We start from the raw sequence: 16,741 nt of genomic DNA on the forward strand, positions 1-16,741 counted from the left end.
TGAATGAACTAAAAATAAATTAAAGATATCCAATTAATATAATATAATATTTTTTTTTCTCTATTTGAAACAATCACTATTTTTTAAAGAATCTTATTGACTTTAATACTATTTAAAAAAATTAATTAACAAAAAAAATGAATCATTATAACTATTATGATTAATGTTGTAAAAGATCCCATCTCAAGGAATCAATTTGAACATTCATTCTTTCTCATTAATACTAAACAAACTCAAACTCACTTTGAATGAAACTACAATTTTTAAGTACTCACAACCACTAAAATCACATTAAACCCTCGAGTACCAAATCTATCCATCGCATGAGAGATGGGTTCTTATAAGCTAGCAATGGAAAACAACGCCGCAAACATTCACTTAATTAACATGCTCCCATTGTCTATGTATATGGAACTAATAATTACTCTTTTCAATTGTCTATTGTTGCCTTCTCTCAAGCAAAAGTTCTAGAAAAAACAACATACAACATTAGGAGACAAGAGATTAAGATTGATTTATAAAGAGGCATATAGACACAGATATAAATATTTAATGTATATTAAAACCAAAATACTATGGATTACCTCACTGATATTCTTGGCTCTGCCTTTCGGCCTTCAAATCATTGTCTTTCGCTTCAATACCACGTAAAGTACCGAATCAACTTTGTCAACAAATTAAAAACCAAAGGAAAATACAAAGGCAAAGGGAAACCTTCCAAAACCTCACCATTCTCTTTGTAGGAAAGGAAAAAAACAACCAATACCTACGTAAATACAGGATAGATTACTGCTGCCAGTACAACTTCATAATCTGTATTTATCTTGCATTGAATGCATTCAGTTAATACCCATATCTACAGATTGCAGAACTGCTGCTTCTGTTGATAAACAGGATCCCATAAAAGAAAACAGGCATCGATGGAGTCGCCTGTAAAAACACCTAACATATCAGAAATGATGTCCCGCTTCGCCAGGAGCTGCAAATTGCGCTCCATGGAGTTTTTGGCCGAGCTCAACGATTTCCCTGACGGATACCCAAATGGCCAAAACGTCCCATACCAGGAAATCCCGACTGAAAATGGTTCTGAAAATCAAAAGATTGATGAAAATGGCCCTCTTCCGTTACTTGACGGAGATTCGAACCCTGCTCGTCCAACGGACGAGAACTCCCTGGAGGTCGTAATTTCGAATCTCTTCGCCAATATTTCTGCCTTTAAGGCTGCATATGTACAGCTACAGACTGCGCATACGCCATTTGATGTTAATAACATACAGACTGCAGACAGGGCAGTTATTGCGCAGCTTCAGAAGCTCTCGGACCTTAAAAAATGCTATAGAAATGGGTGTAAGACCTTCCTGCCCGATACCCAACTGGAGGCACAAGTGCATGAGAGGCAGTGCATGCTGAGAACCTACGAAATGATGTTGAACAGGCTGGAATCTGATATTCAGAGCAAGGATACGGAGGTGGATTTGATCAAGGAGGAGATTAGAAAAGTGAAGGCGATGAATGTCAAACTAGAGAAGAAGTTGCAGGAAGAATCTGATCTGTGTTTGACCATTGAACTTTTTGTTAGGACGGTTCAGGAGGCATCCAGAGAGTGTCATGGATTCAGCAAGCTCTTGATCGGCTTGATGAAGGATGCAAAGTGGGATTTGGATTCTGCCGCCCATTCCATACAGCCTGATATCAGGTATGCCAAAAGAGTACACAAGAAATTTGCTTTTGAATCATATGTTTGCAATAATATGTTTGGGGGGTTCGAGAATGAGGATTTTTATATTCTTGGGGGTTTGTCTTCCGTCCTGGATCCTGAAAAATACAGGCTTGAGTGCTTTTCAGAGTTCCAGGACTTGAAGGGCGAGAACCCTCTAAAATTTCTTGAGTCTTATTCGCCCAAAGAGGATTGCATGTTTGCAAAATTCTGTCATAAAAAGTACCTGCAGCTTGTGCATCCTAAGATGGAGAAGTCCTTTTTTGGGGATTTGGGGCAGAGGGACTGTGTTGAAAATGGTGGGCATCCTGAATCTGCCTTCTATCAGGCCTTCCTGAAGCTTGCCAAGTCGGTTTGGCTCGTGCATAGGCTGGCGTTTTCGTTTGATCCGAGTGTTAGCATATTTCAGGTAAGGAGGGGGACCGATTTTTCAGCCGTGTACATGGAAAGTGTTGTGCAGGGCGCGGTGTTTGGGATGGACGAGGGTGTAGATGGCATAAGACCGAAAGTGGGGTTCACAGTTATGCCTGGTTTCAGGGTTGGGAAGACGGTGATCCAGTGCCAAGTTTATCTCACAGACGCAGAAAGCATAGATTAATTGGTAGTAATATGTTTTGAAAGACCGGCGTCTTTATCATCTGATGAGGAATTGATGCTGACAATTAGTGTCGTGATGTTGCTTGTGGTATGTTCTCTTGGATTTCAGGTTTCACAGTCATGATTTGTTTTCAAAATTCAGAGGAACCTGATGCAAATGTCAAGCTTAACTCGCAGGCTCAGAATGTAAGATTAGTTGGTAGGAACTTGTTCGGCAAGAACCAACGTCTTTGTTTACTAATTTAAATTCTGCTGAAAGCTCTGGTCGTGATGGTAGCATCGGCAGGCTTAAAGTGTATCTCACAGTCACACCAGGTTTTAGGATTGGGAAGATTATTCGATCCAGAGCTCATCGCACATTCCTGTAATATATAGTAGTAGAAGTTTGTCTGGAAAATGCGACATTTTGATTTCTTATGACAAAGTGATGCTGAAAGCTATGGTTATATAGATGTTCCACTCGTTAGTTCTGTACAGAGCCGGCACAACATGAATGTTTCAGTCCATCATTTTGGGTGTCCATGAAAAGAGAGGCTGGTCTGCAATCCAATTCAGCGCCCCGAAAGGAATTATGCTTATGTAATTTCCTGTTTTTGGAGGGTAATGTGTGATACGGATCACAAAGGGATGCATAACGAAGCTAATTGGGTATGCTTTGCTGTTCTAGAGGATTTTCAGTCTGTGCGGATAAATTGTGGGCATCTATTATTTTAATTCATTGAATATGTGTCTTGGATTTACCATGAAATGCGAGACTGGAATGGGACCTTAATTCATCATTGCAAATGAATGCATTAAGATTCAAGAAGGCATTTGGGCACACTGTTATTTTGGAGGGCTTCGTGTAATTCAGCACAACAAATAGAATGCACAAAGGCAGAAGTTGAACGTGCTTTTTTCATTTGGAAGGTTAGGTGTGATTCAGAATAACAAATAGAGTGCATAAAGGAGATACTTGGGTGTGCTTTGTTTTGTTGAGGGTCCCGGTTCTTCGTCCACGTCTTTGGGTATTGTGCCTCAGCTGAAATAGTGCCCCAGAGATGGCATTTGGTTGGGCTTTATCATTTGGGACAGTTAGGTGTGATTCAATACAACAAAAGGAATGCATAAAAAGGCCATTTGAGTTTTGCTATGCCATCTTGGAGAGTTGGCGTGCTGTAACATAACAAAATTAATGGATTAAGAAGCCATTTGTGTGTTTTTCAAGAATTAGGCTACATCATTCTATGGATAGCTCTAACGACAGTCCTATTATCTGCATGGAAAGCGAAGCAAGTAATGATGACAATGTTTAGTGCACATTATACAACAGAATGAGTTTTTTTTTTGTGTTCAGATTTGACATTTAGCTAACAAAGCCTATTATCTGCATGGAAAGCGAGGCAGGTAATGCTGACAATGTTAAGTGCACATTATACTACAAAATGAGTTTGTTTTCTTTGTGTTCAGATTTGGCATTTAGGTAGCTTATTCCTGTAGAAAGTCTTAGGGGCAGATCTATTATCTGCAATGAGAGCCAAGCAGGAATTAGTGCCTGTGTAGCGTGAGTTTGTTTTCTTCTTGATCACATTCCAGCATTTATTGTGTCAATTCAAGGGTTGTCAACTTTGTAAGGCCTTGAGAAGAAGTTGAAGAGAAAATGAGTCAAGTTTGGCAGTTGAGTTTCTAACTACTGTGACAGCTTTCTTTGTAAACGTGGAAGATTAGGGGCAATGTTTCCCTTGAAATCTTTTGAAGATAATACATACAGTTTTTAAAACTACGGAGTCAATCAAATGTAGTTTACCATTTTGACATCAAAAATTCGGCATTCCTTCCACTCATAATACATACAGATAAATAGGTGAAATTATTTGTAAGCTGGAGTGGAGTTGCCTTTTGTCTTCTTTTTGGACAGTTCATCTAAATGAAATATCTTTTGGGTGATTCTACTGAGCTAATGATGTTTTTCCCAGAGGTGACAATTTATACATATAGAGATGCTACTATTGTGACAATGCGAAGTCAATTTTTCTTTTCACCAGGTATAGTTGTTATTTCATTACATTGTTTGAAATGTGTATTTGGCAGTGGAGAATGAATGATGCACTTTGTTTGTAAACCATCTTAGGGGCAGTTTTGATTTCTATGAATATAAAGTATCGGAGAAGTTGCATGACCACAAAAGAAAACACTGGCATCAATTTGTTGCTTCAATAAACTTGTTTTATTTCGTCAATGCATATGCTATTGTTTGTAGTCTTAGTTCCAACCTAGCCGGGGTAATATTTGGACGAGTTCAAGGATGCTTTTTAAGGATGGATGAATGTTTTGATGTTACAAGACAACCAAGAAGGTTATAACTGCTTAGAGGCAAATAGCTGTGTTTTAAAGTACTAAGTTGCGTGATTGAGCCAACATAGAAATTGAATAATCTTATTTTGCTTACGAGACAACCAAAAAGGGTCTGAGTACTTACAGACAAGGAGCTTTGTGTTTTGAACTACCAAGTTACATAATTGAACCAGACATAGAAGTGTAAAGAATCTAATCTGTATTTTGCTTTACTACAGAATACATGATTGCACAATTTGTCAATTCTGCCCATGCAACATCACCAAAATTACATGGTTTATATTTGACTGTAAGACCTTAACTGTTTTCAAGGATTTTTTAAAGTTTTGTTTAGAAGCAGATCATTTTCCCGCCTTACAGGAATCAGTTTCGTTAACAACGTGAATTTACATAAAATGTTCCCTAATTGATTTTGTAAATGTTGATTGAGGTTATGGATTGACTTTTACGAGATGGGGACAGGGGTTGTTCGGACCGCTCACTTAATGATTGGTGAACATCATTCACATTGCATGTATCCTGTAAGTATCACACCACAAACGCTGTAGTCCTGGGTCATGCTATTACAAATATCTGCTTTTGCATTCTAATGGGATAATCCAATATGTGGTAATGTATTTGTATTCAAACAATATTTTTGCATGTAAGTTGGAGATATAAGTGTGAACATAGTATTGTTGGCCATATTTGAGCTTTCATATAAAAATGTTGTCCTCCATAGCTACATTAAGAAGTAGGAGGAATTGTTTTTTGCATCGTTGATACAGTTTGACTTTTTGATTAAGCAGCTCACAGGCGCATATCAGGAATTAGTATTTGTGCTGTAAATTCTTTGTATTCACTTCAATTTTGTTTTTGTACTAAATATGTTAGGTCATTTAAAAACATTAGATTTCCACAATCTATTATGTTTATGTTTTACAGCTTCGAGATTTGATTTTGTGAAAGTTTTTTCATCAACATTTTCAGATCACACTCCGTGACCTATCATCAGGATGACGGGTGCATAAAGAGAAGGAAGAATTGTAAATTGCGATTAAGGGCGACTTACATTTTTCCTTCTAAACTCAATTTTCATCCTGATGATGGATCACGGTGTGATATTGGAGCAACTTGGATGAGCACATAGGGAGACAAAGTGCCAGATTTTTGAATAGCAATTCGAAGTTGAAAACACACACTTGACAACGAGCAAATTAGAGCTGCATAGGAATTCCAAAGGTTTTCCTTCATTTTCAAAGTCACTATGAAGAGAGGAAGAAGCAACACTAAAGTTCGAAATTAAAAAAAGAAGGAAACCAGTGTGTAGAGGAGGAAAGGGAAAGTCTACCGAAACAGAGATAAAGAGGAATAAAGAGGATTAGTGTGTTGAAAGGAAGAATAGATAACAAGGTGCAGAAGTGAGAAGAGGGATGAACAGCGGAAACTTACAATTTTAAGTAGATTTTCATCTTTTAGAGTTTATTTGATTTTAATGTCTATGAAATGTTGCTTGTAGCTCGTTGTAAAAATGTGGTTTTCTGGTTATTTTCGTTTGAAAATTAACTTAGTGGTGGTAGGAAAAATATATTGAGCACGTATTCCTAGAGATAATATGGGAGCTTTGATTGTACAAGTTTTTGGAAGAAAAGGCTTTCATTTGTAGATTCAAATTATTTCAAGAAGTGGTCTGTCACAGATATTTGTGCCCATCTGTAGAGTTTGATGAAGTAAAATTAATTCCTTTGTGGGTTCACCTTCTAAAAGGATTCCCTCTTATTTGAAAAGTTGAAGGAGTTGCATAATGGCTGGGAAAACCAACACTCTTTTTGGAGCTCTTGATTTTCAATCTGCATTATGGAATGTGATCTGAAACATTGATGCAAAGTTTCTTGCACAATTGAATTGAGAAACAACACTGCAGCTAACCATTTTTTCTTCTTATGCTCTTTTTCATCCTGGTGATGGATCATGGAGTGTGATCTGGAACATTGATGTAAGAACTCTGACACAATTGTATCCAGAAACAACACTACAAATTACCATTTTTTGTCTTATGCAGTCTTTCATCCTGAAGATAGATCACAGTATGTTATTTGAAATGTTGATAAAAACTCACACACTTGAATCCAAAACAGCAATACATCAAGTGAAGTCAGTGCAAAAATACAAAAGCTCACACACAAGTGAATCCAAAAACAGCAATATATTGAGTTAAATCTGTGTAAGCTCTATTAGATAATTTTTTAGTTTAAAGGTCTTGCATGAATATAATTATGGCTCCTTCAGATAAACAAATTCTGAAGTTACTTTATTAGTAATAATGATAGTTAGAAATGGAGGGCCTCATTTGAAACATTAGAAAGAAAGGAAAAATATGTTTATATATGAAATACAATCAAGATGTAAGTGGTAGTGTACTTTCTTGTAGGCAAATGGGGACGTGAAACCTGGGGACTCGCACCCTCAATCCCCCCCCCACAAACCTCAAACTACCCATCCTAGGGACTTCCCCACACTGGAGACTCTGGGTACCAAAGTACCCCCACATCTGCCATTTCGTAACCATGCCGCTGTTGGGACAGGTACTTGAATTCCTATTTGAATTTTGATTTTGTAATGTTACTATTAGATATTACTATGTCATTATGTTGAATGTTGAATAGTTTCGGTTTGTATTGCAATTTTGATAAGTGGTAGTATACTTTCTTGTAGGCAAATGAGGACGTGAAACCTGGGGACTCGCACCGTCAATCCCCCACCCTCACAAACCTCAAACTACCCATCCCAGGGACTCCCCCGCACTGGAGACTCTGGGTACCAGAGTACCCCCACATCTGCCATTTCGTAACCACGCCGTTGTCAGGACAGGTACTTGAATTCCTATTTGAATTTTGATTTTTGAATGTTACTTTTGGATATTACTATGTCACTATGTTGAGTGTTCAATGGTTTTGGTTCGTATTGCATTTTTGTTATGTTAAAAGTATTTTAATTTACTATGTTATGCTGAAATATCATTTCATAACTAGCATTTCAACTTCTATATACATAATATGCAACACCCCGCCTCCATCCCCCCACTGTCCTGAAATTGAAGTCCTTTGTCCCCATACCAAAAACTTGTCCCAACATACCCAAGCATTGGTGTTACACTGAAATGGATTCATGGAATCTCTCACTAAAAATATAAAAATAGCAAGCACCAAGCATCAAAGGACCAGGCATTGACAGGGAACATATGTAACTTACAAAGTTCAATTTGTGAATGATAGATTCCATGAATCCATTAACCTGTATGTTGTATTCTATCCCACCGATCATCTTCACTGTCTCTCAAATAATAAGACTGCTTCTATAACTCTTAATGTTTCAACTTTCAAGAGAGGTCACTGATAACAAGAGTCATTGTTACTAGTAAGCATAAAAGGTTCTAAGTGATTTAAAAAAAAAAAAAAAAATTTTTTTTAAAGAGACACCATTGAATTAACAGAAGACTTTTGTAATCAATAAAATATCTAATATAAGAATAGCAGTGAATACAAAGAATTCATAGCGCAAATGTTTCTTCGCAGGAAATAACAGAGAATATTACACAGAGACGTGCATGCACCTGTGATAAAATAAAATAATTTATTTCTTATTATTTAGCAATGTCAATGATTTAGAGAAAGTCCACGCTGTAGTTTTATCTTGCATTATAAATGAGTAAGAAAAAACAAACTCCTTAAATATAAAGGCTATATGGATCTAAAATGCTGGCTAAAGTGTGCATTAGAAAGACTAGCTTCACCAGACGCAAAAAAGGACAATGTGTGTGAAATTATCTTATATTTTTGGAACAGAGGAAAAGAGAGGCAGAAAATTATATCATTTATATTATATTCAACTTCTGCTAAATCTGGAAGATCTATTTTACATGATATATAACAGAACAGAAAATGCACAACATGGTGTGCTCCTTTTGTCATCTACACTTCCAACAAAGTCTCTGTTAGTGAAACCAACTAGCTGGTAGTCTTCATAACCTGTATACAGAATACTATGTTCCATTGTTCTTTGGTTCAAGATCACTTATTAATCTCTTCATCCATAGTGCTTGGCAGGCTGTGATTTGCAGATAAAATTGTGACTGTGAGTTGCTTCTGGAATGCCCAGGGGACTATACCTGTAACCAAACAAAATGCACAACCCGGTGTGCTCCTTTTGTCATCTACACTTCCAAAAAAGTCACTGTTAGTGAAACCAACTAGCTGGTTGCCTTCATAACCTGTATACATAATACCATGTTGCATTGTTCTTGCAATATAACTTATTATTCTTTTTTCTACTTTTCAATGTGATGTCTTTGGTGATTCTATAAACCTAGAGAGATGGATGACAACACACATGATGTTGTGCCTCGTTGTCAAGTACATTAGGCTACCTACTAAATGCTTGTATAAAGTGGAATTTACTTTTGTGTTATCATCATTTTTGCTCGATTTGGTAACTGGAACAATAGGAGTACTACGTGCCTTGCAGTATTCATTCTGAAGTTGGTCAACACATCTTGTGCACATGCCTTGCAATATTCATTCCGAACTTGGTCAACACATCTTGTGCACACTTTCGTTGGTTGGTAAAGATACACTTTTTCAATTGTTCAATTTCTATATAAAAAAAGTACTTAATGTGACCAAAGATTGGTCATTTCGAATTCTCTTTCCATATCAAGTGTTAAATCTTCAAGATGCAAATTACTAGTATATAGCAAATCATCATCATAGATACACACAATCAAGATTCACCTTGTAAGTTTGTTTTTGTGTATAATGTTGGCTCATTGTTGTTGCACATTGAGCATTTGTTGACTAGATAAGAATCTATCTTGCTATACCAGGTTCTTGGTGCTTGTTTCAATCCGTGTAAGACCTTTTTCAACTTAAAGACCTTTTGTTCTTCTCCTTGTTAGCATGAATGCTGATGATATTCCTATGGGGGATTATTCTAGCATTGCTGGAGCAATAGATATACAGTTAACATGACTGTGTATTGCATTCATAACTATGTTTGTCATTGATGTCAACATACTATGAAGATTGATAGAGTAGCAAATAAAGATTGAGGTTGTACGGATCAAGTATTGATGTTGAGGTCATGTGCAGTTGAGGACATGATTATTGTGTGTCTTGCTGACATGGTTAAAGCACATGCAAAAAGTTGAAGACATGTGAGGGTTATTTGTGAATTACAAAAAACAGTTTGCATAGTACCTGAGAAGTGGTTTTTGGTGTTCTGATTATATCTCTTAACATGGATAGAATCTGGACAAGCGAAGTTAGATAGAGACAGAAGATAGTCTGATAATGATGTCAACGAGTGTGAGAAGTCTGAGGTCACACATGTGACAAGTTGTGAAGATTGTGAGTTGACAGTATTTTGTAATTATGAAAAGATGTAATGAGTTGTATTATCTTATTGAGGTCCTATTGTAATTAATTAGGAAAGCCTCAAGGCCGACTCAATGAATTATTTTGAAGACTTGGTATAAACGAAAGTTATTTTCCTTGTGATAATGTATGAGATACAAGCGAAATGTATTGGATTTGTCAAGATTGGTAAATGTGAGTAGGCGATCAAATAGATCATTGTGATGCGAAGTTGGAGATCTGGTGTTGAGAATTGAGAAGTATTTGGTGTGGTATTGGCATGGTAAGAGGACATAGCAAGAGTTCGAGTTGCATTTCTATTATTCTGAAAGGAATAATACAAAGGCCAGTTGGATAGCGAGTTTGGTGGTTTTGCCTTTGAAGCTGTTTGGACAGTGGGTCCATTTGCCTTCTACAATTCTTAACAGGGTCGGAATCTTCTCACAGGGATTCAAAGTCTCCCAACATGGAGTCATATGTATTGAATATATTTCGTTGGCTCCTTACAGAGTCCATCCTCTTACAAGGAATATTTATATTAGTACATCATTTTGTGGGTACCATTCTGGCATTGAGAAGCTAGTCCAAACTAAGATAGTAGATGAAAGGGTCAGGTGTGCTCGTGAGCTAAACCTGAGGGTCCGCGGTCTCCCTCTTCCTTTCCCTGAGCCTCTTACAGTAGGCTATTCCTTCCTTAAAGACCAACTGGATATCGCTAACATCTCACTTGATTGTGCTTGGGTTGGACATGACAATACCCTCTTTATCCGGTTCCTTTTACTTGCTGACCACCTTCGGGTGCTTAGGGCAAAGAGGAAACTCATTTCTCTCCCCATCAAGATTTATCTTGATGAGGATCTCACTAGATCGCAGGTGGCAGAACTTAAGGAGGCTCAGGCCCTTGTTGTGGCTGCTAGACAGGAGGGAAAATGGGCAATGATCAGAAATCTCAAGGTTGTGATTCGTGACACTTTCCCTGCTAGTTGGGAGTTGAGATTGAAGTAGGCCCTAAAAGGCTATTGACATTTCTTGGGTGGTAGCTTTTTTGCCTTTCCTCTTTCTTTCTCTTTCGCCCTTGGTCACGATGTTTCTCACTTTCTTCTTCTTCTTCTTCTACTTTTGTTTTTGCGTTTGTTCTTTCGTGGACACCATTTGGTGGTCTTGCTGCCTGTTGGCCCATGCTTTTATTTGCAATCCCTTAGGCTCGTTTGTGGCCTCTTGTTGGACATTAATAAATTATCTTATCTTATCCCATCAGGGTTTTTTCCTCTGATCAAGGGTTTCCTTGATTAACATATCTGGTGTTAGTGTATGTGTATCTTCTTATGGTTGTTGTTTACATTGATCACATGTTTGAAGTTTAATAAGGTTAATAAAAGTTGTATTGATTAGAGAACTAATTCACCCCCCTCTTAGTTATCTTGATGGACTTTACTTTCTAACAATTGGTATCATAGCATCAAGTCCTTGAAGAAAATGCTTAAGAACTTAAGGAGATCAATGGCAGGTTATTTCATAAAAGAAAGCCCTAAGTTTGATGTAGTTAATTTTGATATTCAGAAGATGGAGTTCCTCGGCGAGTTATCAAAATTATGTACAAAATAGAACATTGAGTTTCCTAATCTAGAATCCTTTTGTTGCATACAAAAGAATTGCTTATCAAGGAGTGCAAGCACCAGTGGATATTATGCTAATAGTAGCATATCTAGATCTGAAGAAGACAGAAAGATTGAAGAAGGAATTGCCTTGCTTTTGAAAAGAGAACCAGATGGTAAGAAAATATTTAAATGTTGGACTTGTAATGAATTTGGTCAGTTTTTCTTTTAAATGTCTTTAGAGAGTAAAGAAGTACATAAATAATTTCAAGTCTAGAAGGCCTAGAGAATGCCTGTATACAAATGATGATGAAGAATCTGAGCAAACGAGCGAGAGTGATGATGAGTTAGGATTTGTAGCTATAAAAGAAGAAAATCTTGAAAAAGAAGTCAGAGAAGGGAAAACCCTAGTGTCACAAGTTGAGAAGAAGTCTGATTGGATCATAGACAATGGTTATTCACATCATATGACTGGTCATATGAATAAATTTGTTAAGTTCAACAACTATGATGGAGGAAGTGTCAAAGTTGGTAATAATGCAACTTGTCATATCAAGGGAATATGACCTATTACTCTTGATGGGAAAACTAGCATAGATGATGTTTACTCCGTTGATGAACTTTAACATAATCTTTTAAGTGTTGGATAGTCGGTTGATAAGGGACATCAATTACAGTTTATAGAGAAGATATGCATCATTAAAGACAAGAATGGTAAGATGATTGGCATTGGTACAAGATCTAGAGGTAAATTTTTTCAGCTGAACCCTACAGAGATGACATGTTTGGTTGCTAAAGTTGATAAACATTGGTTGTAGCATAGAAGGTTTTGTCATATAAATTTTGATAATATTGTGAAAGCAAGTAGTACATTTGTTGTTAGGGATTTACCAAAAATTATAAAGCTTACTAATGTTGTGTGCAAGGAATGTGCTATGGCTAAGCAGAAGAAACGTTCTTTTCCTAGCAAGAAGTTTTCTGCAACAACAAAATTGGAGATTGTTCACATAGATCTGAGTGGTCCCACAAAGACAAGAGGATTCTATAGCGAATGATACTTCATGATTATTGTTGGTGACTTTACTAGGATGATGTGGGTAGCGTTCCTTAGAGAAAAGTCTGAAGCATTTGAGAAGTTTAAGTTGTTTAAGAATAGAGTTGAGAATGAGTCTAGATTGAAGATTAAATGTTTAGATCTAATAGAGGTGGAGATTTTACCTCAAATGAATTTTAACACTTTTTGTGAAGCAGCTGGTATTAAGAGGCAACTATTAGCCCCTAAGACTCTTGAGCAGAATGGTATGGCTGAGAGAAGAAACAACTCTGTAATAGAAGCAACATGAGCTATGATGTTTGAGAATGATGTATCAAAGACATTTTGGAAAGAAACAACAATGTATACAATGAACATAGTGCAGATCAAAGATTTTACACAACAACCAGATATAGACTATTAAGAAACTTTTGCACCAGTAGCAAGATTAGACACAATTAGAACTGTGTCAGGAGTAACAACAAAACAAACATTGGTTAGTTTATCAATTAAGTGTCAAATCAATATTTTTTAATGGAATTCTAAATAAAGAAGTACATGTTGATCAACCACCTGGATTTGAGATCAAAGGACCATTAGAAAGTAAAGTCCACCAAGATAACTGAAGGGTGGGGGGGTTGAATCGGTTATTTGATTAATACAACAATTATTAACCTTATTAAACTTCAAACATGCAATCAATGTAAACAACCACTATAAAAAGATACATGTACACAACAATATCACTAGATATGTTAACTAGGGAAACCCTTGATCAAATGGAAAACCCCAGTGGGGATGTTACCCACAAAATGATGTACTAATATAAACATACGTTGTAAGAGGATGGACTTTGTTAGGAGCCAGTGAAATACATTCAGTACATATTTGTCCCTATTAGGACACTTTGAATCCATGTGAGGATATTCCAACAATGTTAAGAGTTGTGTCAACCCTATTAGGAGTTGTAGAAGATAGATGGAATCACTATCCAAACAGCTTTAGGGGCGAGGCCACAAAACTCACTATCCAATTGGCCTCTATATTATTCCTATTAGAATAATAGAAATGCAACTCGAACTCTTTCTATGCCCTCTTATCGTGCCAATACCACACCAAATACTTCTTAGATCTCCAACTTCGCATCACAATGGTTCCTTTCATCGCTTGCTCGCATTTACCAATCTTGACAAATCCAATACAGTTCACTTACATCTAATACATTATCACAAGGAAAATAACTTTCCTTTATACCAAGTCCTCAAAATAACTCATTAAGTCGGCCTTAAGGCTTTCTCAATTAATTACAATAGGACCTCAATAAGATAATACAATTCATTATATCTTTTCATAATTACAAAATATTGTTAGCCCACAGTCTTCACAACTTTTCACATGTGCAACCTCAGACTTTCTGCACTTGTTGATGTCATCATCAGACTGTCTTATGTATCTCTATCTAACTTTGCTTATCAAGGTTCTATCACTGTTAGGAGATATAATCCGAACACTAGAAACCACTTCTCAGGTACTTTGTCTACAAACCATCTTCTGTAAATCATAAATAACTCTCACATGTCTTCGACCTTCTACATGTGCACTTAACCATGTCATCAGGACACACTATAGAACATGTCCTCAACTGTGCATGACCTCATCATCAATACTTGATCCATACGATCTCAATTTATGTCTGTTACCCTACTAGTTTTCACATTATGTTGGCATCAATGACAAACATAGTCATGAATGCAACACATAGTCATGCTGACCATCTCTTTACTACTCCAACAATGCTAGAATACTCCCTCATAGGAATATCATCACCATTCATGCTACAATATCCCTCTTTGGCATTGATGGCAGCATAGATGAACAACATCTAAGTTTCAAGAATACCAAATCCAACTTTGTTTTTGCTACTGCTTTCATCTTTCAAATCCTCTTCATCAATCAAATCTGAAACTCTAAGGAACAACGGATGCTCCCTCATTAATATACTTCTCTTACTGATACAATTTTTCTCTATTGACATCAATATAAATCTCCCCATTCATAGGAGATTCTCTCATGTGTATTCACTTTTCCCCCATATTTTTGATGCACTACTTCTCCTCCATTTTGTATGTTTGTCTTTCCATGCATTCTCTCACCAATATTCACGAGATGTTTTTCATCATCTCTCTTGATATAACATTTACTTCCAAAATTTTTGAAATACTTCATTGATGGTGCGTGGCCAAATCATATTTCATAAGGTGTCTTGTTCGTACATTTTTTAATCTGCACTATGTTCATTGGATATATTGTTGTTTCTTTCCAAAATGTCTTTGATATATCATTCTCAAACATCATAGCTCATGTTGCTTCTATTACAGGTTTGTTTCTTCTCTTAGCCATACCATTATGCTCAAGAGTCTTAGGGGCTGATAGCTGCCTCTTAATACCATTTGCTTCACAAAAAGTGTTAAACTCATTCAAGGTAAAAGCTCCACCTTTATTAGATCTAAACATTTAATCTTCAATCTAGACTCATTCTCAACTCTATTCTTAAACAACTTAAACTTCTCAAATGCTTCATACTTTTCTCTAAGTAATGCTACCAACATCAAATCTAGGTGGTTGATCAACATGTACTTCTTCATTTAGAATTCCATTAAAAAATATTGATTTGACACTTAATTGATAAACTAACCAATGTTTGTTTTGTTGTTACTCCTAACACAATTCTAATTGTGTCTAATCTTGCTACTGGTGCAAAAGTTTCTTAATAGCCTATATCTAGTTGTTGTGCAAAATCTTTGACTACTAATCTTGCGTTGTGCTTCTCAGTAAATTTTGCCTTGTAGACCCACATAAATCATATTTTGGTTTTGTCTTGTATCAAATCTTGATGTAGGAGCATCCCGGGTGTAAGGGAAATCTTGCATCACCCAAAAATATTTCTATTTCTAGTTTTCCAATTTTTGTGTTTTTAATAATGGCTACTCCTGGACATAGTTGCTGTTTGAGGGAGCTTGCTAATTTTAGGAAGTTGGTATTACGTGCTCAGATTGTTCTAGTCTCATATATAAAGGTTGATCTTTGACATATCAGCTTGTTGGATGAGTTTTATTGTTATATCATATGTATTGGTGCAATTATTGCAGATTTTTGGTATGAATTTTGGCTATCCAAACTTCAGATCCAACAATGAAGGCCTAAATGGCTCCGAAACAAGGTGAAACCTCGACTAATAGATGCTTGCACAATCGACTATAGTAGACACTAGTTGAGGATTCTAGAATGGGGTTATACTAGCCCTCCACATCAGCTATTCGCTAGTTATGGCCTCCAAAAGTGGCCCCATCCAAAAATATAATTTGTAAATTGTTTTGAGTCGATATTGTGTAATAAAGTGTAATGTAATGATATATAATATGAGGTTGGTTGACCTTAATGGCTTACTGTCTAGAACCTTCTTGTGCAGTTAAAAGTGCCTATATAAGGAAGGCCTGTAAGTTATCTAGGACAATTTTGGGTGATAGTCGTAGCTCTCTCTTGCAGACCGTTGTAATGAAGGTGCCCATGTGCGTTTGCATATTGTAATTTTGTAATTTCGCATTTGCAGTGATAATAAGAAGCCCATATTTTATTCTCTGTTTCTGTTGTTTGTTGTGGTATTTGAGATGACCCTTACTCTGAAGGCCACTAAATCCCAATACGGAGCTATGGCAAATTCATCAAATACTGGATATGTGACTGTTAATGGGTAAGAGTGTAACGTCTCAAACAAATTCTCCTTATAGAATAGCTATCACAAGAGTAATGATAATTGAGAAGCCAACAATTTTTAAGGAACAGAGGAGATCCTGTATCAAACTTCAAAGGTAATAGCAAAGTTTTACACTATTTACAATAATTGAAAGTAAATGAATAATGGTATCCATACTAAGTTTTCATTGCAAATAAAGCAATATTGAGAACCTGGATTATCATAAGTATGAATTTTCAAACTAACACTTATCCCTGCCAGTCTGCAACTTGCTGACGAAGTTTACTGGCGGATTTTGTATGTTCCTGTCTGCGCTGAAAA

The 16,741-nt window shown here is 36.4% G+C and overlaps 1 protein-coding gene and 1 long non-coding RNA gene across 2 annotated transcripts; both read left to right on the plus strand.

The window, feature by feature from the left end:
- The first annotated feature begins 639 nt into the window (after positions 1 to 639).
- LOC149564605 (protein GRAVITROPIC IN THE LIGHT 1-like) lies at positions 640 to 4,073 on the plus strand. The gene has a single exon (XM_089818155.1). It carries the CDS (start codon positions 921 to 923, stop codon positions 2,313 to 2,315), a length of 1,395 nt encoding a protein of 464 aa, XP_089674281.1. The 5' UTR covers positions 640 to 920; the 3' UTR covers positions 2,316 to 4,073.
- A 317-nt stretch (positions 4,074 to 4,390) lies between these two features.
- On the plus strand, positions 4,391 to 16,305 carry LOC149564606 (uncharacterized). The gene is made up of 4 exons (XR_016361865.1): positions 4,391 to 5,169; positions 7,059 to 7,212; positions 7,343 to 7,498; positions 15,816 to 16,305. It is a non-coding gene; the product is annotated as an uncharacterized LOC149564606 (long non-coding RNA).
- Positions 16,306 to 16,741: the final 436 nt, after the last annotated feature.

The sequence above is a fragment of the Cupressus sempervirens genome, chromosome 3 (assembly GCF_028749045.1).
Source record: "Cupressus sempervirens isolate cs-2001-9-10 chromosome 3, ASM2874904v1, whole genome shotgun sequence".
NCBI lineage: Eukaryota > Viridiplantae > Streptophyta > Pinopsida > Cupressales > Cupressaceae > Cupressus > Cupressus sempervirens.

What these genes read in the sequence shown, in the direction of transcription:
- LOC149564605 (XM_089818155.1), top strand. Translation starts at nt 921, where the DNA reads ATGGAGTCGCCTGTAAAAACACCTAACATATCAGAAATGATGTCCCGC.